Below are 25320 nucleotides of genomic sequence, written 5' to 3' on the forward strand. Positions count from 1 at the left end.
AAATTACAATCGAGCCCTTAATTTATTTAATATTTAAATTTCAAACATAAAAGATATCGTCAGTAACGATGTGAAGGCAATCTGGGAAGATATACCATATGTCTGCTACACTGAGTACTTGTGTGGGATGCTAATCACACCTTTTCTTTTGCTCACTTTATGGTTGGGATTTTTTTTTTTCATTTTTTTTCTCTTTGTTTTGTTTTTCAGTTCCAAATTAATCATATGCTTTGACTTTCTATTGGGTGAGAGAAGGAGTGTTTCATTTAATCTTGCAGCCAGACACAAGGTTTTCAAACTGGGAGTTCTCAGGGGTTCTCAAAGTGGGGGTTCTCAACTGGGAGTTCTGCAGGGGTTCTCAAACTGGGCGTCGGGACCCCCCAAAGGGATCATGAGGTTATTATGGGGGGGGAGGAAGCATGAGCTGTCAACATCTGCACATGGTGGGGCTGCGATTGTAAGCCCTGTGCAGAGCTGACAGCCAGAGCCCTTCAGAGCTGGGTGGCCAGAGAACAGCAACTGCTGGCCAGATGCTCTGAAGGCAATGCTGCCCCCAGCAGCAGTGCAGAAGTAAGGGTGGCATGATATGAGGGAGGGTGGCATGGCATGGGGGGGGTCATCACTTTTGGGGGTAGGAGGTCATCACAGCCTGAAACATTTTCAAAGGGAGTCCCAACAAAAAAAGTTTGAGACCCCCTAGTATAAAGACTAATTGAAATGCAAGAGAAAGATGTGGCAGAAAAGAGGTCTGAAGAGAGAGGGGAAGTGGAACTACAGGAGTCTGCATATAAAGGAGGGAAAAGGAGAAGAATAGATGGTTTGTTTCAAGAAGAAAATAATCATTTAGGCATGCAACAATAAGCTTTTACTGTTTCCATTATGAGGCCAGTGTTTTAACTTATACCGAATAAGTGGGAGGTGTAACCTGCTCTAATGGCCCCTTTCTAGATCCTCTTTTAAATTGTTGGGTTCCTCTTCTATGGACAAAATGAAATCCATATATTCAAAGAGTGGATCCAGGTTATTCCAGAAGTACTCAGTTATATTTCTACAATGCCCTGAGGCTACCATCCAACCTCCCCTGCCTCTGTACTAGTACAGTACTAAAACAGAAGTCAGAACAAGAGAAAGAAAGCTAGGTGTTAAATTTCCAGTTAATTTCTAGGGAAATTAAAACTTTAAGGAGCCCCTATTGTATACAACAATATGGGACACACTGTGAGTCGATTGAAACAGGACAAATGGCCAGCTATCATGAGTTACGAGTTTTCATAACTCTTGTGTCTGAAGAAAATGGGAAACAATAACCCAATTATTTGGGACATATTTTTATGCAAAGGATTTATGGGCTTGGTCCCGTAGTGTTCTATTCTTCTTTGTGCTTTCTACTTTTTCTTAACTTGGTACATCTGTAAGTAGGATCTTTCTTTCTGAAATGTCATTGTCATAAATATACATTTACTTTTCATTTTGTTTCCTGCTCTCCAAGCACATTCTTCTCTCATAAAGATTGCTAAGACCAAATAACAATGAATTGCCTAGCCCAAGAGATCAGTCCTAGAAAGCAGATATGTTAATGAGATATGTATTTTTCAAAACCTTAAGTTTATAACAATGAGGAGATGCAAGTCTCTTGGAACTGCTTAACTGCTTTTCTATACAGAAACCATTGTGTTTATGTTGATATTCTAGCTAATTGTTTGGAGATTCTGAAAAGATTGAATCAGAGATCTCCACCTAGTGGTTAAACATAATTTATCAGGCTTTGTACAGACTTTTGCCCCAAAGACTGGGCCAAATTTCATTTATTTCCTTTCCCACAAAAGAGCTTAATGGATATAAAAGGTTTTTACAGCTCCAGGAGACCAGAAATCTCAGAGATCTCAGTGAATTTAAGATAGTTGCAGATAAAAGTAAGATTTTACATTATCTTTGGCAAAGACTGTAATAAATGGAGCACAGAAATGTTTTAAATAATGTAACCTGTACATAGTAGGAAGCAGTAGTGTTTATAGTAGTTGTAAATTAATTTTATGCATTGCCTGAAATATGTGTTATATATTCCAGATCATAAATGTCAATTGCTGCTCTGGTCAGTTAAAAGTTTCTTGTTTCATCATTCTCATGTTTATGTCCTGAATTCTATTCTTTGGCTGCTCTGACAATACCAGACGTGTCTCTCTTCTGACTTCTCCTTTCCCCAGAAATGGTATTCAGTTAATCAAGTAAAATGTCTCTAGTTGGTTGCATTTTTTCATCACATTCAATCAAATATTGTTTTATGTTCATTGACTTGGTGAAGTTTCCTGCCACAGTAATGAGTTTTGAATTTTCAGAAAGGCTGGGATTGTTTGTGTGTAGTTTTGAAGAAAGCAAAAGAGGAATGTGATTGTTATTTGAGTTATTTTCCTCACTTTGTTCTGCTTCTAAAGGTGATGTATTAGCATAGTCAGCAGATGGTGGGTACAGTGTAGCTTTTGAAGCAGAGTTTTCAGCATCATTTATTCTGCTAGGAATTAAAGGCACCTCATTTTCTGCCTCAAAACTAATGTCTTTTAACTCTGGTAACACAGAAGGTTCTTTATGCTCTTCCAGTGGCATTTCACCTTCTTCATGTATATTGTTATCTTCATCTGGTTGATTGTTTTGAACATGTTGCAAATTCTGAACGTTTTCCATGCGCATATTATTGTTTATTTGAAAATTGATGTCACTACATGGTTGTATATTTTCAGGAGAACTGGGGATACTGGATGTGTTAGACATAATAGACACTTTGACAGTTCTTGTACAAAATAATTTACATTTTTCACTCTCCACATCATTCTGAGTTTGTGGTATATCGTCTGCTATGCCATCTGAGTTCATTTCTGTGTCCGGGATTAACATTTCTGACTGTGACTCATTGTCATTAGGTGGCTGTTTATTTTCTCTCTGTTCTATTTTTACCCCACCTTCCCCAAGTGTTCCATGAGGGTTACCGGTATTGTCATTTTCTTCTTTGCTACTATCATTTAAATGCTCATTGGCTTCAGTATACAGAAGCAAACTACTGATGTCATTTGAAAGTTCTATGCTACTTTGTTTGGGAACAAAATATGTTTCTGTTGAAATTAGGTTGATATCGGGTGGAATTTGGGGTATAACAGTGAAAGTATGAGATTCCACAGTCAGTAGATTTCCTTCTAATGATTCATGTTCTTTAGCCTTTTTACAACTCTCCAATCTTTCTATCATATTTAAGTTTTCACTCTGGCTTTTTAACTCTTGGTTGTCCATCTGGCCTTGGTTAACATTTTGCATTGTATCCTCCATAACTGATTCTAGTTCCAAATCACATTCATTGTTGGGATTTTGTATCTGCAGGTTGCTTGTGATTTGTGTTTGGATAGTAAGATCTGAGGAAGAATCCCCGTCCTTTTCCTTTCTTGTAGTCATTTGTGAATTTTGGTGCACACGTGACTCTGTAGCCCCTGTATCTTCTTCATTTACTTTTCTAGAGTAGAGGGATATGGAAATATCATTTGCCCCATTTTGTGAAGTACTCCCTGAATTCTGAGATACAAAAGATACACTGTGAGTAATACTTCTTACAGTCTCTTTTGATAAGGGTAGAGGTAAATTACTGTTATACATTGGAGCTTCTGCAGACACAGGTGATATGAGACCTTTAGCATTTCTAACATCAGAAATATTCTTGAAAGGATGAGGGACACTCGCTATTGGATTATTGCAGTTTTCTTCAGACAATTCTGCTGTATCAGCACTTGTTATAATACCTGCACTTTCAGTGTGTATGCTTTGAGCCAAGGTCTGCTTGTCACGGAATTGCAGAGCAACCTTTTTGGAATAAATCTCCCTCTCTTCTCTGATACCTGGCTGCTCTTGGGGAACTGCAGAAGATCTTTGGTTTGGTTTTCTTTCTTTTCTTGTCATCTCTTTGTTGGAAGCCTGTGACAGTTTTTTCTTGGATTCAGTTGGTAGTTTTTTGTGCTGATGATTGGGTTTTTGTTGTGGTTTTTCACTGCAAGGTGATTTCTCTGGGTGTATTCTCACTTTTCTGAAGGGATGTAAATTTAATTTTACAGTTAAAAAGTCTTGTCCTTTAGTTTTCATTTTACTTTTCCAGTTGGTTCCATCTTTCCTCACCCAGCTTTTGCTTCCAAGATCTCCCTTAGCAGAAGACAATTTACCTTCTTCACTTTTTGCTTCTGAACGGCTGTGCCCTCTGCTTTCCAAAATGATAGCTTGGTTTCTTCGAACATTCTTTTTATGAGATCCTACCTCATTTGAGTCAGTCATAATTACATCCAACCTGTTTACTGTTGTGAGGTCAGGTACATAAAAACTAACACTCTTCGGTATGTATCTTTTCTTGACTCCTGGTGATAATGGCATCTCTTCATCACTCATAAAGCAATCTTCTACTACTCTTCTATTAGCTTTAGTTTGCTCTTTCTCCAACATTAAATTTTCCCTGTGATTTTCTTTTGTATAGCCCTGGAATTTATCACAGCTCACATATTTACAGATAAGGGAATTGTCTAGCTGCAAAGAAATATTTTTGCTCCTTTCTAGTAATCCGCATTGATCATCATACTGTGATCTATGACTTTGTAATGTCTTTTGCACACAGTGTTCCTCTGACTCCACTGGTGTGTGAGGAGCGGATGATGACCTGGTAATAAAATATCTTTGCCTATGAGGTTTTAAACTCTTGTCTACAGCTTCTGATGGAGACTGCCACGATTCATTTGTTAAATGCTTTTCGAGTCCCTCTTTTGCCAAGGTGGGCTCAGGAATTGCACATCTTCTATTAAATGTGTCATGCCTGATATCTGCTGAATAATAAATGTTGGAATTGAGCACATGGAAGAGTTTTATTACACCAACTAAGTACATGTTTGGAACACCTACGTATATAGTGCCAAAAAAGCTCTCTCTGCTTGCGGTGTAATACCAACCGTTTAGCTAACATCTCAGTCCAATCTGGGTAAGACATTTTAACTCTATAGTGCTGTGGCAATTACACTCACACATTGTGGTTACCTTTTAATCATTTGAATTAAAATTAACTGATTAAAGTTTAGGAAACTTAATCAGAACTATCCATATTATAAGGTGTGTGATTATAGTTATGTCAGAGCAGAGTAACAGATGGTATGTTCAAGGACTGGGTATAGCAATACAAGGCTCTTCTGCTGATATTCTGTACTGTCCAGCACGTAGAACACTGCATAAAGATGCAACACTATTTTTCTGGCTTATGCCAACATGTAGATTTTTTTAGCTCCAACCAAAATATCAGAGAGTTAGGTGTCTGTCTGTCTGCACAGGGAAGTAGGGTGGTGGACAAGAGGTGATCTGCAGGGGAAACCCTAGGAATAGTTAAACTCAGGAGAGAGCTTTGATTAAGGCCATCTTTTGTTGCTCTTATGTAAGCAAAATAATAAAGGCTGACCAAAAGAATGGGTGGGAAGTCCCTTCCTTCCACTTAGCTTATCTTTATATTCAGTTTTCCTTTGCATAACTTTGCATTTCTTCAGTGACATTTCCCTGCTCTTACCAACCCAGTGCCTTGGAACAGTGAGATGCATTGTCAGATGGGAATTTTGAGTTTGGAAGGAAAAGAAAGACTCTTTATGGCAAAATTTTCAAAAGTGCTTAGGTCCCATTTTCAAAAGTGACTTAGGAGCTTGTGTCTCATTGAAAGTCAGTGGAACTTAGGCTCCTTACTACCTAAATTACTTTTGAAAATGTTACTTCTAGTGCCTAGACTGATAGAACTTGCATGCATCATGCAAGTGATGTATTCGGACTCCATGCAGAAAGTACTATAGGAACCATTTCTCCGCTCCCTTTAGTGAACCAGTTCACAGAACATCGATGTTTTGGCCTGTCCTCTCAGCCTGCTATAAGAAGATAGGTGGAGAGGGTGAACCCGCAGAAAATAGAATGAGAGCAAGCAGTAGTGTCCTTGCAGATCATCTTTTAGTTTAGTAAAGAGCCCATAGTGATGGTGACAGGGAGAAAAAAATCAGAATTACGTGCAGCCAGCAAACCAAGGGCCAGATTGTGAAATCCTTATTCCAACAATGAGCAGTTACTCACAGGAATAGCCCAATTAAAGTCAGTGGCACTATTTGTGAAATTTGCTCACCAATGTGCATAAAGGCCTCAGACTCTGACCCTAAATTGCCTTCTCAGTAACCCTTCAGGGTACTTCTAAGTGAAATTTTTTTCAGCAAAATGTTTTTCAGTGAAAAATGCAGATTTGGCAACACTGACACTTTTTTCCAATTTGTTTTGTTTTTGTGAAATTGTTTGTGTCAAAAAAACAAAAAAATCAAACCCATTACCAAACGTTACATTTCAACACATTTTGACATGAAACATTGATTTTTTTTTTTTTTTTTTTTTTTTTTTTTTGGTTTGAAACAACTTTTCCATTGAATTTTTTTTTAAAAAAATCTAAAACCTTTAAAATGGTCAAAATTGAAATGAAACATTTTATTTTGGGTCAAAGGAAACATTTCCACCTGAAATGATTTTTTTTTTTTTTTTTTTTTTTTTGATTTGCTGAAAATTCTGAAACATTTCATTTTTGGTTCCACCCAAACCAGGTTTTTTTCTGATTTTTTGGAATTGCTAGCAAACTGAAAAATCCATTATTCACACAGCTCTATTGAGAGATGCTGAGAACCTACATCTGCCATTGACTCCATTTTGCCCAGCACCTCTCAGGATCTAGCCTGATATCTCCATAAATTTTACCTTTTGGAATATATCTCCCAAGGCTCTGCCTTTAGCCTTTAAATATTTCATAAAAAGAAATTAGTTGAGTTACACTTCTGAAAGCAAATGAATAAATCCAGCTTCATTTCTTGTCATAAAAAAGCTTAAAACTCCTATTTTAAAATAAACTGTGACTTTAGAGAATAAATAATAAACATGTGGCATATGGAGAATAAACTGGAAGCCCCAGGGAATAAATCTCTAAATTAAAAAAAGAAAACAGATAAAATGTTTGAAATAAATATATTACAATAACATTTCTGGTTATGAACTAAACCCATAAATTGCTGGATATGAGCTCTTGTAGGAGCTCTGAAACCAGCTAGTGTACTTCATGTTGTCCTGCGTAACTCACCTAAATAAAGAGATATCACAAAATGAAGTGGGAGAACCAGAGGAATAGCCTACCTAGTGTTATACTTAATGCAATGGAAGATTGACAGCATTTTATTGTGCTTGAGTGACGGTGCGGATTCCTGAAAGCAGTGAATGTTCGGTAGGAATTTGCAAGAAGATGAATGTTGCCTCAATGAAATAGAGAGCGAAGTCCATGCATAAGAAATGGAACAGAAGGAGAGGAGAGGGCGCAAAGGACATGAAGAGAGATAGCTAGAAGGACTCCATTTACTGAGAGAAAGCTGTGCGTCCAGAAAGGGGATTCAACTAAGGACCAGAGCCCCTGTTGTGACGGCAGATGGAGACCTGGTCAATAGCATGAAATCATTCTTTTAGGATTTCCCCAAACCTCAGAAGCTTGAAGTTCCTTTTAAAAACTTGTTAATGCAAGAAACTTTACATCATGGCAGGGATTGTGGCAGATGCAGGTATTTTCCAACACAATCCATCAACCCAGCCACAAAATAAGTGTGCATTTTTTTGTCATCAGACCTGGAAGGATTCACTGTCAATGGAGGGCCATTTTCTTGATTTGTCACCTTCCATAAGGAGTAGTAGCTGCAATATCATTGCAAGATGGATAACCACTTTAGAGTTAGAGCCAGTCAAATGTTAATATCAAATGCCAGTATTCCCTCATTGTGGTCATTTGATTGGTGGTGGATTTTTTTTTTTTAAGACAAGCTTGCTATTGATAAAAAGCTTCGAGAGTGTGCAGGTGTCCTAAGGAAACATGATAGCTTGCTTTTCAACAAACCAGTCTGCTTTTTCAGCATCCCAAAGAAGGACAGCCAATTGTCCCTGTCTTTAAAGCTGATTTCATACTTGTCCTACTTTAGCAAAATCAAGGCATGAGCTTACACCAATTTCATATACAGGAAACTCTCACCGTCTTGTATCTGGGCCTGATTCTTTGTTATGTTGCACTTTGTATAGGCATTTGTACCTGTGCAGTGTGGGTGTAAAATGTTCCCAAATCACCGACTTTGCTCAAGTATGAATTACGGCCCCAGGTTCATGGGAGTGGAGAATCAGGCCCAGAACATTTACTTTTGTGTCTCAAATTTCATATTGCTTCCTGCCATCTGACCTGGTCAGTGCTCTCTTTGAAAAGGAAACTCACCTTTGTCATTCTTTGAAAGTTCCTGCAGCATGGTAGTCTGTACATCTTCCCACAGCTCAAAGTTGCTTGGTTTTGTAACTCTTCTGTGGAAACCTTTTGTCAGGACACCAGCTTCATTTGCTCTAGACATATTCTCATCAGGCTCTTGAGGACATGACTCTACCACTCTGCTTTTAAGGCATAAAAATGAGCCACTCTCTTTGTATTTATTCTCTCTTTGAATGCTTCTGAGTGCCGTGTCTAGCCCTATGGACGTAGAATCTGCCTTTACAGTTGCTTGATGCCTGTTTTCTTGTAAAAGTGGCATTTCCCTGCCAGACCCCACAATGGATGTGACCTTTATTTCATTTTCCTGAGTTAAGTGGCAGTTGCAGTATCCCTCAGTGAGGTAATTTCTTGGCTCATGACCACACTGGGATTCATCTAGAGTTCTGCAACAGCAGTTTTCTGATGTGTGTTCATTTGCTTTGCCTTGTTGAAGTTTCCAGTTAAGGAGGGCTAAAACTAGGCAAGTGAGACCAACAGCTCCTGTGACAAATATAAGGTTCATCAAAGACATAGTCACGTACATAAATGTATAAATCATCCAATGTTAAACATACATGTAGGAATGTAACTAATTAAAATTGCTATTCTGCCTTACAGGGTTTTTAAAATATAAAAAAAAAAAATATCCAATTAAGCACTGAATATTTTATCTGTATTATTCCATCTTTCCATAGAGATATCTCGTTCAACATTTATATAGCAATTATTCAGGAAGCAAATGCTTTTGTGATGATTGGGGATATGTCTGTGATTTCTTTAGCAGAAGGGAGAAGCTGAGACTCCATCCCTTCTGTGGTACAATTACTGAATTAAAGGGGTGCTGTCAAGTATGATAGGCTCAAATTCCCTTGCCTCTTTCTAAAAAGGTCATTTTACCATTTTGAAATGCAACACAACTCCCAAATGAAGGGAACTTTATATAGACTCTTCAAAATGAAGTTAAAAACAGCTTGAAAAACCCAACCTTCTTGAATGAGCAACTCTGCAACAAACACGACACATAGACAGAAAAAGGATAAGTCATATATAAAATTCTGTACCGAAAACCGACATTCAGACAGTATTAAGGTGGCATCTTTAAGCACTCACAGTCAGAAAATGCCAAAATTAAACCACAACCTTATAACTCTGCCTGCGTCTGCAAATGCATTAACAAACCAGGATTCATTATATCATTGCTATTTTTTGCAACAAGACAGTAAAAAGTCAGATGATTTTTTTACAGCCTTAGATAATCTGTCATCTTCTAGTAGTATGTGAGGTGTGGGGGAGCTGCATATGGGTGTGGGTTGGTAGCTCTCTAGGGCCTCAGCTTTTAGCAGTGCACAGGTGGTGGTTGGTCAAGGGGCCACGTCACAGGATGCACTACTGTGCAGACACTTTGGGATATTTCCTCCAGACTGTAGATAGGGGGCACTGGCATTGCAGATGCTACACCATTAGGTTAGGGGGGGTCATTGTGGTCTTAGAGGAAGGATTACTCCACTCTGCTGATTGCCCCACTCCCCTGCCAATATATTAGAGATGAGTGCTAGCGTGTAACTCAACAGAGCTGTTACTGAGGTCTTGCCTCTCTGGGACAGAGGGGGAGCAGCACCTATGCAGACAGGAGAAGGTTACAAACAAATGTTAATTTGTTTAAAAGAAAAAATACAGTGGCTTCCAAAAACTAAACTCAAGTTCCCGAATTTGGGGAGCACGCCTCATACATCAAAACGGCCTTTCAGAGGTTGGCATATAGTCATGGGTAACACATCAGTGAGGCGGCGAATGGTTAATCCAAGTGATAGATAAATAGTTGAGGGCTTTTTAAAGGAACCTCACCAAATGAATGCTAGGCCTGATAGCATCTCCAGCTGCATGGTGCCCCGAGTGATATTCCAGGGCATTGGTTCTCTTTGTACTCAGAGGGAGAAGTACCACATACCAAATCACCAGTTTCATTATCCGCAGCCCCTTACGATTGGTTTGTTTGGCAGTCTCCTATCCAAGCACTAGCTAGGTCTAACCTGTCTTAGCTTGTGAAATCAAATGAGATCACAGCCTGAGGGCTATGGCTTCAGGCGATAGTACGGCTGCAGACTAGACTTTAGACTGTAAGATACAACCGTACATATGTATATACAAGGACCGCAGTTGACAGCTGCCTAGGAATCCAGGTGACATACCGGGCACTGTTGTTCCTTCATTCCACAGGGAGGATGGCAACACTGTTTATGTATTTTATGGAATATGATGGAGATGAGAAAAACATTGCAACCAACCCATTTCACTAAAATGACTTGTGACAATGGCTGCTACTAAGGATGCCTGCAGTGTCCCATTCTGAATCACTACCAAATATTAGGCTAAGTCATAAAATGTTCATCAAAAATTCTACTGAATATACAAATGAAATTCAATGTTGATAAGTGCGAAATAATGCACAGTGGAAAAATAATCCCAAATATGCATATAAAATGATGGCATCTATATTAGCTATTGCCATTCAAGAAAGAGTCACCATGGACAGTTCTCTGGAAACATCTTCTCGGTGGCTATCAGCAGTCAAAAAAAGTTAACAGAAAGTTAGGAACCATTAGGAAAGGGATAGATAATTAAACAGAAAATATCATAATGCTGCAATATAAATCCCTGGTACTCCCACACCCTGAATACGGCATACAGTTCTGGTTGTCCCATCTCAAAAAAGATATATTAGAATTGGAGAAGTTACAGAGAAGGGCAGCAGAAATGATTATGGGTATGGAACAGCTTCCATACAAGGAGCAATTAAAAATACTGGGACTGTTCAGTTTAGAAAAAAGAAGATGAAGGGGGGAATATGATAGAGATCTATAAAATCATGAACATGTGGAGAAAGTGAATAGGGAAGTGTTACCTGCCCCTTCATAAACACAAGAGGTGGGGTCACCCAATTAAATTAATAGGTATCTGGTTTAAAACAAATAAAAGAAAGTACTTCTTCACACAAGGCACAATCAACTCATTGCCAGGGAATGTTGAGAAGGTCAAAAGTATAACTGGATTCAAAAAAGAATTAGGTAAGTTCATGGAGGATAGGTCCATCAATGGCTATTAGCCAAGATGGCCAGGGATGCAACCCCATGCTGTGGGTGTTCTTAAACCTCCGACTGCCAGAAGCATTTGGCACTGGTCACTGTCAGAGACAGATGGCTGAGCTAGACTATTGGTCTGATCCAGCACAGCCATTTTTATGTTCTTATACTGACCGCATGAAGGTTTGTACACTGTGGTCATAAGATTAAAATGTGGGTGCCTAAAGTTAGGCAACTAAACCCCGTTTGACAAGTGGGATCAGGGTTTGTGAGCACTATAAATGTAGTCCTTTAACATTAGGCACCCAAGTTTAAAAATCTTGGCTTGTATATTTTTATATGAAATAGAAAGCATAGACAAGATATTTTATGTGCACAAAAAAGTAGAGAGCCAGAATATACATTACCTACAAAGCAAAACACAGCTACCAGAGTAACATCCCTCCAGTAGGAGTTCATCTTTTTGTTTTTTAGAATAGCAGTAATGTTTTGAGGATCTGGGTTACAATTGGCCTCCGTTAGCTCAAGCACACTGTGAACTGCTGGGTTTTTGGAAGCCCTGCAGTACATATCATTGGCATGTTTGAGTAACCTGGTTGAAGAATTCACATAGTTCCTTAAGAAGAAGGCTAGATCACAAAGTCTGCATGTGCAATTCCATTGATTTTGATCTAAGCTTAGAAGAATTAGCTGGGTGAGTGGAGAAAACATGTCTGGAATGAGTGCCAGCCTGTTTCGGGAAAGGTCCATTTCTTCCAGCTGAGGTAGGCGTTGGAAGGCATTTTTCTCAATGTAACTAATGAAATTGTTAGATAAATCCAGGCTCCTAAGACTGTCAAGACAAGTGGTTCCAAAGCTGCTGTCTGTAAGATTAGTGATCTGATTCCCATTTAGCTGCAGTCTCATAAGACCCTTCATATTTTTGAACCAGGCCCCATAGATGCTGTTCAAAGCATTGTTGCTTAGCACCAGGACCTGCAGCTTTTGAAGCTCACTGAAGGTATTATCACTGATAGAAGAGCTCGATATTTGGTTTTGGTCTAGCAGTAAAGTCCTCAGATCTCTAAGCCCATTAAAAGCATTTTCTTTAATGTCTGTAATTCTGTTGCTACTTAGTCTTAGTAGGGTTATGTTGAACAGGAGAGACAAGTTGAAGCTGTCTATTAAAGTGATATTTCCATCAGTGACAATTAAAGCTTTTGTGGTTACAGGAGCAGCTGTAAAAGAGGAATAGAGACATTAGCTACAGGCATGGGCTGGTTCTCAATCAATATCTTAACACTAACAAGGGCTGTTAAAGATGGGAAGATAATTTTTTCACTTGTTCTGATTTTAAGGAAATGCTTCATATTTTATTTATTTAGATTTCTGAAATCCTTTATCGGCACCCCTTCTGTAAATTAATAATGTGAGATAAAGGACTGATCATCCCAGATTGACAGGTACATGAATATTCACCAGCAAATGTATCGAGGGTACTAAAATAGACCCAAACCCCTCAGCCCACTCCCCTCCCCAAAATCCTGGAGGAAAGATGGACTTTGCAGTGGGCTTGGATGATTAACTGATCTGGTGGGCCAAGGAGGGTGAGCCCCCTGGCCTGCTGCCAGCTCTCTCCCAGGTATATCAATGGAGCTCCAGTTCTAGACCCCTCAATGGTCTCAGCTATGGCACCAGTGCATGGGGTGTTTGCCTGGTCCCTAGGTTAGATGACTAGCTTCAGAGGTTAGCATCAACTCTTTGCATTCCACCCAGAAACATATTGGTTCCCGGAACATTGGTGTAACGTGCTTGCAGCATGAAACTCCACTTAATAAGCAGGCTGCAACATTCTGCACTAGCATCAGTTTCCAAGTGGTCTGAAGGTGCAGCCTCATGTAGAGAACATTGCAGCAATCTAATCTCAACATGACAAATGGGGATAATAGTGGCAAGGTCCCTGCATCAGGGAGAAAAGGTCACATTCGTCTTGCCAGGTATAGATGGAAAAAATATAAGCTCTCATTGGCCCCGCCTAGGCATCCAGGAGTGACCCAGGATCTAACAACACACCAGGTTACACACCTGTGTTACAAACCGCATTAACAACACTCCCTCAATCGGGGTACCAAAGGAATTCTGCCAGCCCTTCCAGCTGCTTCCCCCAGCCCACCAGCATAATCTGTCTCTTGTCTAGATTATGTTGCAGCCAGCTAGCCCTTATCCAAGCTCATCTAGGTGCTCGGTGATTCATCATAACCTGCATGCAATTCTCACCTGCATTGGAATATGAGGGTTTTTTATTTTGTTTTTTGGCTGTACACTGACATGACTTGTTTGTTCAAGAAACAGAAAAACCATCTGTTCCCCTAGAAATCAAAATTAATGCATTGCTTATTACTGTCACTGTTGTTATTTTGGGATGAATTTTTCATTGCTTATATGGAAGTGCAAAACTAACACTTAGCGCCAGAAATGGTGCAGGCAATCACTGTGCAAGCTTCCCACACACCGCTCTGTCAGCAGGTCTCCTTCCTGTCCTGCAGCACCCCTGCTATTTGTAAAGAGAGCCCCGCCTGACCAGGGACTGGCATTTGAGCTACCTAACCAATTTATGGGCATTAATGTTTATCTGTATTATGAGCTCATTTGGGGTTTTTCTTTCCTTTACAATAGGTTGGGTTTTTTTCCTCTTGAGGCTAAAAGTAATAAACATGATGTGGGTCTTTTCTGGTATGGATGCCCTGAGGATTTTCACATGGGACTCCGATATGCCCTGGGGAGCACAGACCCCTATCATACACGTGTTTCATTAAATAAACTCCTCCACATGATAAAAGGCAAATGTCCTCTTGACTTCAAGCTATGTCCAATCCAATTGGAATAACCACTTGAGGGTAACTTGTAATATTGTCATCAGGAGTCCAGCAATGTTTGCATGATAAAAGTGATATAACAGTAAATTATTGCAGGAATAGTTATTGCAGCATCTCTCTAACATACTTAAATTATTGGACTCTTATGACAGTTTTAAAAATGAGGGGGGAGTCCAGACAATCACCCCTTCTAGAGCAACAGAATGCATGGTAACATTCAAGCAAATAAAGTAACTGAAAAATGTACTTCTAATACCATAAACTGGTGTAGAAAGAAGGAATATTTTACTTTTGCTTGTGTGGCTTGTTCCTGTTTCTGCATTAAGGAAAATCTGTTGCTTTATCATAAAACATTTATTTATTGATTTACTTACTAACTAATTATGTGGCAGTATCTAGGCACCAGTAATGGAGCAAGGCCCCACTGTGCTAGGTGCTGTACAAACACTTAAAAAGATAAGAGTGACTCTTTTTAAAGTAATCTTTATTGATTGCCTACATTATATGAAGGGCTAAATCTTCAGATGTGCATGCACTCACATTCTTCAGATTCAGGTGTGCACGCAGCCTAGTGCATGAGCCTATTGCATCCACAAGCTGGGGTATGTGGGAGGGGTGTATGTTTGCACATACAAACTCCAGCTTGTGTGCAGGTAACAGGGTTTGTGTGCACCTAAACTGGCACGGACCATTGTGCACATACTGTCAAAGATTGTTTTGCCCTAAAGATTTATTGCTTAGTAAAGATCAATCTTTTGCTCATAACATTTTTGGGACTTTGCCAGTCTCCCCCAGCAATAGATAATATGAAGTGGCCAGACTAGTGTAACTTCTATCAGTTATTTCTCCCACTGCATAATGTAAAGACTGGCAGGTCATTTATTGGATTCTGCAGGTTTGTCTACATGTGAAATGCTACAGTGGCACAGCTGCAGTGCTCCAACTGCACCACTTCAGCGCTTTAGTATAGACAGTATCTAGACCGATGGGAGGGGTTCTTCCATCAGCACAGGTAATCTGTCTCTCCAAGAGGTGGTAGCTAGGTCAATGGAAGAATTTTTCTGTCAATCTAGAGCATCTACACCAGGAGTCAGGTCAATTTAACTACACCGCTAAGGGTTTGGACTTCTCACACCCCTGCATGATGTAATTAAACCAAATTAATTTTCTAGTGTAGACCAGGCTTGTGTCTCAACAACCTAAGCATCCCTTTGTGCACAAAATGCTGTCTTTGCACATATATTCATGACAATTGCAAACACATTTTTGCAAATGGCATTGAGTAATGTCACCTTTAGACAATCGGATCCTACAAATGTTACATTCTGGGAATTCAAAATACAATTTGATGAATATGTTCAGCAACACAGATTAGCAACATTAGTAACATTAGTTTTCTTTGGTCTGGCCTACACAAGAAAATTAATTTGGCTTAACTACATCATACAGGGATGTGAAAAATCCACACCTCCTGAGCCGTGTAGTTAAGCCGACCTAACCCCCAGTGTAGGAAGAATTCTTCCATCAACCTAGCTACTGCCTCTCAAAGAGGCAGATTACCCACACCAATAAGAGAACCCCTCCTGTTAGCTTAGGTAATGTCTACACTGAAGCACTACAGTGCTGCAGCTGCAGCATTTCAAGTGTAGACAAGCCCTCAGTCTGGATATTCTGGGAGTCAGGGAATTCATAACAAAGTGGGATCTTTATTTCTAATAATTTGGAGTGGAGTTTGGAATTATTGTACCCTAGCAGACTTAGTGTTCTGTTAGGAAGTGCTAGGACCCACGTATTCTTACTACAAGTCCTACACCCATCTAGAGTCCTGGATATTTTGTTTCTGCAATCCATTTCTGGCTCTGTCAGTGGCTCACTGTGACCCCAATTCAGGGACATACTTTAGCATGTGCTTAAGTCTATTCCTATTCAGAACACCACTTAAGAACATGTTTAACTGATTCAATGAAACTTAAGCACGTGTAATGCTTTTCTGTATCAAGGCCTACATGACTTTGGACAAGTCACTTGCAGTCTGTTGACTTCAAAGGGTTTTAAATCAAGACCCTAACTTCTCTTTGCTTTAGCATCCCCATATGTAAACTGGACCTAATAATACTTACCCATCTTAGTGAAGCACTTTGAGAACTATGGATGAAAGGTGGTTTAAGTGCCAAACATTATTTAGTTTTACCGCTATTAGTACTTCTGGTTTCTTAGGTTGATAATGCCTTTCTGTTCTCTGAACTAGTGTTGGAATAGAAGTTTGCTGCTTTTAGCAATAAACAAAGTATGTGTTACTTATCAGCATGTAAGTCACATTCTGTTTAAATTTGTTAAGGTGTCTTATTAAATTGTTGACTTAAGCAAGCAATATGTAATGAATAAAGTCAATGTATCTTGGTAGCATTTCCACAGCTCATTTAGCCCCAATAAAAAGAAACCATTGTTTCAGAATTATAATGTTAATAATACACTTCGATTCTAATCTGTATCACCGGAATATCACTTAATCTTACTAATGCTGTAGAAATGCATGGCAGAGTTATGAGGCAATCCATAGTCCGTTCAGCCAGTGTAAGGCTTGAACTTTGCACAAAATGGGGACAATAACTTATTAAAACAATCTGTTTTTTTAAGTGTCTTGCTGCATGAAATGACTCCATTCACAGTAAAAAAAAGATTTTCAATTACCTCCGAAGGCCTTAGAATAGCTGAGGTAAGGCCGCTAGGCAAAGAGAAATAAAACAGTGTTATCACTCTTTAAACAGCATGTGTAGAGGTTTGCTTTCAGAAGCTGAGTCCAGAAACAGTCGATACAATGAAACAGTCAATACAATTAGAGTATTGCAGTGAGCTCACTGTATTAATAAATATCAGTTCTCTTAAAGGGTCTTACATAGTTACCTGGTATGTATGTTAATCCCTGACACAGAGTAACATCTTCTGAGCATACCATGCATGAGAAGGGACATGATGCTATTAACTGAATCACCATAGCAAGTAGAATGAGCAATGTACCTGAAAGGATAAAAGCATATATTTCATGGTATTACTCAGGGTTTAATTGCAAATGGATAATTAAGTAAATTAGGGGCCTCTGCATTTTTTTAGGAGATTTTAATTTGTCATGAGAGAATGGTGAATTTTATGGCCGAGAAAGATGTCCAGCACTTATAACTGACATTTTCCATTATCCCTGGTTTATTAAAAGATAGAGCACAAGTGAGAAAACTGTGTGTTTATGTGATATTTTGATCCTGTTCTTAAAAGGCTTTGAATTTAGAGGGCACAACTTAGCATTTGCAATTAATTGAAGGCACCCTCATAGCTCATCTCACCTAACCACCAGACTGTACCTATGTATCGGGTCCTTAGGCATCTACATGCTGCAAACTGTAACTGCAGTTGTTTCCAAAGGCAAATTTGTGCCCAGAAAATCAAAGACAGGGACTCATAATCCAACTCCTTTTATTTTTAGCTAGTTCTTGCATTTTAATCATAATAAAAACTACTTCTTTGACAGGACTCAGGTCCTCATTCAGCAAAGTACATAAGCACATGCTTAACTTTAATAATTATGGGCCTAATCCATGTTCACTGAAATCAGTGGGAGTTTTTCCATTGACTCCAATAGACTTTGGGTCAGGCCCATTTGCTTAAGTCCCATTAAAGTCAATGGGATTCAATCATTTTATAAGATAAGTGAGTGATTGAGTGCTTTGCAGAATTGAGACCACAGACACTATGTTGTCAGGCACAGTATAAGAAGAGAGACAGATAGATATCTCCATAATTATTTTAATTACAATAAAGCAATAATAATTGTAATAATTTTAACAATTGTAACAATAATTACAATAAAGCTAATCGGGTTTTGATACTAAGTCTAGTTGTATTAATCCAAGAAATATGAGACACAACAGCTTTCAAAAGTGTCCCCGCTACTTCTCAAATGGAGCACATAACAGAAGCTCTTAGCATCATACAAGTTGGCCCTTTGCAGGGGACACATTGTATATGTGTCACAAAGCACTTAGAATAGCAATAAGGACTTATTAGCATGATATAGCTACAGCCCATCTGAATCTAAAATGCTCGTGTGTTGTCTGACTACAGTCAGTGTGACTACCCATGTGAGTAAGAGATGCAGGACTGACCCTTAAAGTGGGAGGTGAGAGGGGAGGGGTGGCCAACAGCCCAAGTATTAATCAGGGACCTGGCTCAAGCACTCCCTGTCTTGGAGTTAAAGAAGTCTCCCTCAGTGCACATCTGATAAGTTACATACTGACAGGTGCTATAAAAACCAGAAGTGGTGCACTTGAGGCTTCTAGAAAATGCTCAGGTTATAAAATTTGAACTTGCTATTCTTATAGGACATGCAAGTACACTCACAGTGGCGCCAAAGAATGCAGAGAGAGGGGAAGTAGAGAGGATCCACAATCACCCCCTTTTTTTATCATCCAGTGTTTAGAAGGGAAGTTAGAACAGTCAGTCTATATACAAGCGGGATTGTCTGTAAATGGTATCAAATTTCCTTACCAAGGTCTCCTACAAATGCACACATTCACATTTTAAAATTGCAGTGACCAATCCCTCTTCTATTTGCAACACAGTGTGTGCACACTCTCTCTCTCTCTCTCTCTCTCTCTCTCTCTCTGTCTCTTGTATTTACAGGGAAGACCAGAATTTTCTGAAGTAGTCACAAAGTTAGAAGAATGTCTATGCAACATTGAGGTAAAGATATAAGCTCCTGCAGTTAAGTAATATGAATGCCCCAAATGAGCAAGTGTGAATGCAAGCTGGAGAGCAACACAGGAAGACAGAGTGAAAGAGACCATAGAACTCGCTGACCCAGTTCACCCAGTTGTAACCTTGTCATTAAATTTTAAGGTGATACAGTAAACAATAACCCCCTAAGTGCCCTAGGAAGCAGAAGGTCAACGGCCAGCCTGACAGAACACATTGCCGTGAGTATGATATGAGATCAAGTCTGTCTCTGACTTGCTCTTGGCTCTCTGCATTTCCAGAGATGCTAACGCTGCAGAGGGAGACTGTTCAGCATTGCAGAGATGTACCTTGCAGTAGTCGTAGGCAGACCCACTTCTCCCCACCTAGCAATCCCAGGTTTACTTGGCTAGAAAAAAGAGTCAGTTTGACATGGATCTTAGGGAGGGGGATTAAAAGAGCAAACATGAAAAGAGAAAAACAAGGCTACATTTCTGCTTCTCTCTGCAGTGAATAAACAGCTGGATCTATAGGCATCCAGCCTAATGAAGACAACTGATCAAACAGGAAGTGAGCTTGATTAGGGACTCCAGTTCCTGAATTTACAGTTGCTATTTGTGTGTGTGTGCATGCGTGTGCACCATGTACAAGAATTGTAAAAATTCCCTTTTCCCTTTAAAATGTATCACTGCTCTTGAGCCGAAGGGTCAGAGCAGACGCCCGTAATCTATTTCATTTCTTCATGCTCTGACTGCAGCAGGTTGCTTTATGTGTAGGTGGAAGCTTTTAAGTTTTTAAAACAAGTGGAGTACTATATCACAAGTAACCGTGCTGTCTCATGGGAGACCTGGCTTCTGTGATACAAAGGCAGCAGTGCATGCAGGATGAAATCTGGGCTGTGAACTGAAAAAAGAAGCCTTATTTATCTAAGGAGTTAGTCTTAAGCTCCATTGTCTCCATGGCAAAACTCTGTTGAGGGGAGTTTTAAGGGACAAAATCTGTTGAGAGTTGGTAAGTGCTGCAGGCAACAAAGGATGAAATCTGGGGTGATAAGATTTGTTTTGTCCCTTCCATTTCCTCTCTCCCCTCACTCAGTAAATTAATGTTGTTCCTTTTTAAACTTTTAAATGCCTCCTAACACTATATGCCTGCCCTGCCATTCTGGGTTGGTCCTTAGAAATTCACGAATTATAGGGCCAGAAAGACTGCAATGCTCATATAGCCTCCTATAGAACACAGGCCATAGAATTTCACCCAGTAATTCCTGAAGGGGAAGGAATTACTCTTCCCTACTATGTAAGTGAACACTATCAAGCCCAATAACTCATGGCTGAACTAGAGCGTATCTTTTAGAAAGACATCCAATCTCGATTTAAAGACTCCAAGGGATGATGAATGTACCACTTCCTTTGGTAAGCTGCATGCAGCTCTCCTCTGCGGCTGATCAAAGTCAGGAGCCACTGCTTTTTTCAGCCTATGCTGTAGAAGAAAGAAGGGACACAAGTATGTTAATGAGAAAGAGAAGAATAAAAATAATCCAGAATTGCAGCAAAATTCTTGTGTTTTATTGCACGTGCTCAGTGCTTTGAAGCCACTCTAAAACTGTTAAGGTTCATCAGTAAAGGTTGACAATCCCTTTTTTAATCCAGCTGATGTCTCCCGCCTCCAGCAACAGCAGTGGATCTCTGTCTCCTTCCTCTTCTTCTGACTGTCTCATTGCACGAGGAGGTCCTGGCCGTAGCCATGTTGCAGCTTTACGTAGCCGTTTTGAGTTGGAATATGCCTTGAATGCGAGAGCTTATGCTGTTTGGTCACAAAGGTAAGTGACAACCCCTGAGGGTGGACTAGCTCTCACTATGGACAGGTGTAATGGGCAGCATCAAGAGAGTCCATCCAAGGAGATGTCTGTCATCTTCCATAGATTGTGAGCTTCCCGGCTCAGGGACCATCTTTGGGTGTTTGGAAAGCACCTTGTATGTGGTGGGTGCTGCCATAAGGAAATAATTATATGATATGTTGCTAGTGCTGTCGCTGCATCAAAGTTTGAAAAATGTTTCAGAATCCTAGCTTCTCAGATAGTCTCACAACAGTATGATGAGCCCAAGGTATTTAAAATGTTATGGACACTCTCTGGTTGGACAGGCCCCAAGTGGAAGCTTCATTCTAAAGGTTTCACAAAGTCAAATATTAATATAGATTTTGTTTGTGACTTTAAAAACATAAAAACAGTTCTGGAGGTATTTAAACAACTGCGTGCACTGCTTGGAACGCAGACATGGCAACACTGCTCTAAGATAGGACAGGAAAGAATGATGACCCCCATCCAGGGGTGTCATTACAAGTTCTCAGCAGGTAGGCAAACATATTTCCACTACCTGCCAGTGGGCCCAGGGGAGCCGGTTTTTGCATTATGGTTTATTGGTTTTGCATTTGAAATTCTATGCCAAGAAAAGTTAAGCAATCAAAATGTTTATCTTTGCCACAAAAAAAAAATACTGAATAATTAACAGAGGGTGTGTAAGCTACAACATTTCGGGTTCAAGATAGAAAAGCCAGTTTAGATAGCTGACAAGCATTTCAATACTGTTATGGGGGGAGTTGCTAGTTGGTGCAGTTACACATAGTCTGTCAAGTTTTTTCTTAGCATGGGGGCATTGTTCAGTCTTTGAAAATAGGCTTTATCATCAGTTATATGATGCAATTTCTTATTAGGGGAAGTGTGGCAAGTTCGAACTTGCTTGAGCTAAAGGACCAGGTTTGTTAGCTTGGAGAAAATAGCAGATTCATACACCTCTATTGTTTAGCCACTAAAGGAAGCTGTGTTAGTGTGAGTCATGCTCATAAAAACAGGCTAGTAGGCTCTACAAGTCCTCAGAGCCTGGACATCAGGGCTTATCTGGTAGCTCACCCAGTTAGCAGGCAGCAAAACCCTGCGTAAAGCTGCTGAGTAGATTCCACGGATTCCCTATGGCAGACATAGCTTGCTAACTCTGCCAGGATAAAAGAGATGTGGGCGTGACTTTCTGGTCAGAAAGAACGAGAGGCAGAGACAGTAGTTCCTTCAGGGAACACTACAAAGTGCCAGACTTGAGGAGAACGGTGTTGTTATTATTTGTGTAACCTGGAAACCTTCTCCCACTCTTGCTTAACGCTAAGTTTAGTGTTATGTGAAGTGTGTAGCCATTATCCAGAGAGGTATGTGAGCACCATCTGCTCACAGTGGTGTTTTGCAACAGCAGTGAAATGCCAGTATCTCCAGTAGATTATTATTATGAGTAGTGTGTATGACTGTATGTATTTATTTACTACATTTGGATTCCAGAGACATAAAAAATGCCCAGCTCCCTGTCCTGAACACCTTACCCTCCCAATAGACAAAGGTTTGAGGTTGTGGGAGGAGGCTGCAGTACAGAAGCAAAGTGAGTTGCTGTAATTTGGCGACACGCTTGTTAGTGCCAGGCTCTCTTTCTTGTTTGTTTTGTTTTAATTTCAGTTGTGACCGAGGTGAAATGAAAGGACTGAAGTGAGGCATGAGGGCAGAAATTACAGGTATTGGGCTAATGATGGTGCACTGCTATTAAATGGTATCACCAGGGCTAGACTGTGACTTGAACTACCCTGCAGAAGCATAACAAACCCCCTTAGACACCTGCATGGGCCAACTGGTCCTTGGGGACTCAGTGGCTGGACACATCCCTGGAGTGGGTGGAGTCTTGGCTGGTGCAGCCATGGAGGGTGTTGCAATTTGCTGCCCCTGTAAACCAGGAGCAAAATACTCTCTCCTGAACCTGTCTCCTTCTCCACACAAGGAGGAGGAAGCAGGGAAGTAGTTGTGCCTCAGATGGGTATCTGAGTCACAGGGCTTCCTGGGACTGCTCCTGACCTGCTCAGGGCTTGGCTTTGCCTAGAGTGGGCATTTAGTTCTCAGTGTTCAAGAGGCATAGGATGAAATCCAGACCCCATGGAAATAATAGCAAAACTCCCAATAACTTCAGTGGGGCCAGAACTTCACTCATAACATATGCTACAATTAAATCAAAACAGAGGAAAACTAAATGCCATAAGGACTGATGCTAATGTATGTCTTATATTTCTTTACAGAACAAAAGCCATTACAGAATTTTCTGTGGCTGTCTGAGATTTATGATTACTGTTATTGTAACATTAAGGTTCATATCTGAAGTAGTCTGTGCTACCACTCGGGAGACCTGGTTTTGAGGGCAAATTTAACAATCTCCCTTCTCAATCACATGGGGACTGAGAGCACTGCTGAAATGAAATGACATTCTTAATCGCTGCTAGAAGACACAGATTTATGCTTTACTCTCTAGCACCACCCAGCAATCAAAAACTGTAACAGCAGAGAAAGCACTTGGGCATCCTATTCCTGCCCTCCTGGCTCTTGTGAGGAATTAAAGGCTTGAGGTGGAAAGAGTTAAAGTAGTGGCCTGGAATAAGGGAGCAAATAAGAACAAAAACTCCTGCCTTTGGGGCTCCAGATGGGGAGGGAGGAAGGAAATGCACACCTGCACTTAGATGCTAAGGCTTTCCATATTAAAAACAGGAATCAAAATAGAAATCTGGTGAAATTAAAGGCCTGCTTTAAAAGTGAGAGGAAAATGATGGGGCGGGGACTGAGGTCAGGAGAAAGGAATAGTGATCCTGGGTTAATCCTTCTTCCATAAAGGACCAGATATTGCTGTGGAGTTTAATAGATTTGCATGAAAAGTATGAGGGACTGACATATTTAGGTTACAGTGCAGACACCTGAGAAAGAGAGAAAGAGAGAGAAGAAGAAGCTATCACTATAGCCTAGCTGCTCCTGTAATTTAGTGTTCTCAGCCATGCCTGTTAGCTCACTGAAATGGGTTCCTTTAAAACCCAAAAGGTTATTTAAAGTTTTTTACCCCCTCAAATTCTCTGCAACATAAATTAACTAAATCCTACCCTATAAATAGAACCTAGAAAAATTCATCTAGAGGCAAAATGTACAATCAAATGGGAATAGTTTCTGTGGTTTTCCAATTATACAACATACTGAGATGATTAATGACTTGACTTTCTAATGACAATAGTTTCTGAAGGTTTTAATTTTTGAAAATGTATACATTTGGAGACAGAGAGGGGCACTACATTCCACTGGAAATTTCTCCGTTTCTTCTACTTTCTCAGCCCTGACCACTTCACATTCTCTGAAATACTGTGCAGCGTGCAGCTTGGTAACACAGCCGAGACAATTCATCTAATGAAATCTCCCTGTCCCATACATGGAGTTAAACAGGCATGACTCTGAAGTTATTTGCTTGCTTCTTGCCTTGTAACTTTAGTGTTTGTGTTTAGTGAGTCTCTCTCATGCATAGCAGCTGTTACCATGTGTGAAGTAATAAGAGATGGGTCACAGTGCCCTCCTAATGAACAGGGTGCAGTAGCAATGCATTCTGATTGCCTATCTAATCAGGCTGCTTAATGTATCAACCCATCACACTTTAGAAGCTTTAATAGTTGATTTTCTGCTCCTTTGCACCTTTAGCACTTCTCATATAAGGGCAGATTTGCAGAAGAATAACATTCCTCTTATTCTAAGGAGAACCCAGACCCAATGGAGTTGGCACAAGTCAAAATGATTTTGTGCCTCATTTTCTTTGAAGCGGGAGATTAACACATTCTTAGGCATTGGTCACAAACTATGGTATTAGATGCCTTTGAAACCATGCTATAGGTCAGCTCAGGTGGCCAAAGATTTGTATGTATGGCAAGGCGTGACTTACCATGGTACTAAATGAATTCCCTAGTCATTCTGGACAGGGGAATCATGCCAGAGACATGCTATAAGAACTGCCTCTGAACAGTTCTCTGATAGCATTCACACAGAAAGAACCTTGCTTGATAACTGCTTTTTGAATACGGTTGCTACCACCACAGTTCAATCTGTAGTGTGGGCAGGACCGTGTGATGTATGCTTCCTCCTAAGCAGAACTTGGCACACCTTGTATTGTATTGTGTTGGCTTGGCTTGACTATAGAGACATTTAATATCACTTGCATGCTACTATTTATTTCTATATGTTATTTAGACCACTGTAGCTTCCAGAGACCCAATCAGAAGCTTCACCCCATTGTGCTTGGTGCTATACATGCACACATAGGAAAGACCCAGTCCTTGCCCCACACAGCTTCCACTGTAGACCCCCATCCTGGAAAGAGATTTATGCAGTCAGACCTGTACGCCCATGTGCTGCCTCATAATTAATGCCATATGAACGCTGTGGAAATACCTCTCTCACCAAGCCAGTAAAAGGGGCTCTCTGTAGTTGTAGGGG

General features: G+C 40.1%; 3 protein-coding genes across 4 annotated transcripts in view; 1 reads left to right on the forward strand and 2 right to left on the reverse strand.

Moving 5' to 3' along the window:
* TNNI3K (TNNI3 interacting kinase) overlaps positions 1-25320 on the forward strand; it is a 129376-nt gene that overhangs the window by 89668 nt on the left and 14388 nt on the right. Inside the window, exons 22-23 of one of the 2 annotated variants that reach the window (XM_067563383.1) lie at positions 18951-19010; positions 20651-20820. In XM_067563383.1, coding sequence (XP_067419484.1) covers positions 18951-19010; positions 20651-20820 — 230 coding nt within the window. The remainder of the gene's footprint in view (positions 1-18950; positions 19011-20650; positions 20821-25320) is intronic. The other variant, XM_067563384.1, reaches the window with a different exon arrangement.
* On the reverse strand, positions 1864-8900 carry LRRC53 (leucine rich repeat containing 53). Its single transcript, XM_067563388.1, has 2 exons — positions 8315-8900; positions 1864-4841 (listed from the first exon to the last, which is right to left on the reverse strand). The coding sequence occupies exons 1-2, from the start codon at positions 8898-8900 to the stop codon at positions 2218-2220; spliced, it is 3210 nt and encodes a 1069-aa protein (XP_067419489.1). The 3' UTR covers positions 1864-2217.
* LOC137163184 (leucine-rich repeat-containing protein 53-like) lies at positions 11719-17246 on the reverse strand. The gene is made up of 2 exons (XM_067563313.1): positions 17181-17246; positions 11719-12638 (listed from the first exon to the last, which is right to left on the reverse strand). Exons 1-2 carry the CDS (start codon positions 17230-17232, stop codon positions 11719-11721), a joined length of 972 nt encoding a protein of 323 aa, XP_067419414.1. The 5' UTR covers positions 17233-17246.

Source organism: Emydura macquarii, unplaced genomic scaffold (genome assembly GCF_026122565.2).
Source record: "Emydura macquarii macquarii isolate MOO-44397 ecotype Brisbane River unplaced genomic scaffold, CSIRO-AGI_Emac_v2 contig_2481, whole genome shotgun sequence".
Classification (NCBI taxonomy): domain Eukaryota; kingdom Metazoa; phylum Chordata; order Testudines; family Chelidae; genus Emydura; species Emydura macquarii.

What these genes read in the sequence shown, in the direction of transcription:
- LOC137163184 (XM_067563313.1), bottom strand. Translation starts at nt 17,232, where the DNA reads ATGGTATGCTCAGAAGATGTTACTCTGTGTCAGGGATTAACATACATA. An exon ending in GGGATTAACATACATACCAG is followed by an intron (nt 12,639 to 17,180) that starts GTAACTATGTAA and finishes CCTCTTTTACAG; the next exon opens with CTGCTCCTGTAACCACAAAA.
- LRRC53 (XM_067563388.1), bottom strand. Translation starts at nt 8,900, where the DNA reads ATGATTTATACATTTATGTACGTGACTATGTCTTTGATGAACCTTATA. An exon ending in ACTTTCAAAGAATGACAAAG is followed by an intron (nt 4,842 to 8,314) that starts GTGAGTTTCCTT and finishes TTTATTATTCAG; the next exon opens with CAGATATCAGGCATGACACA.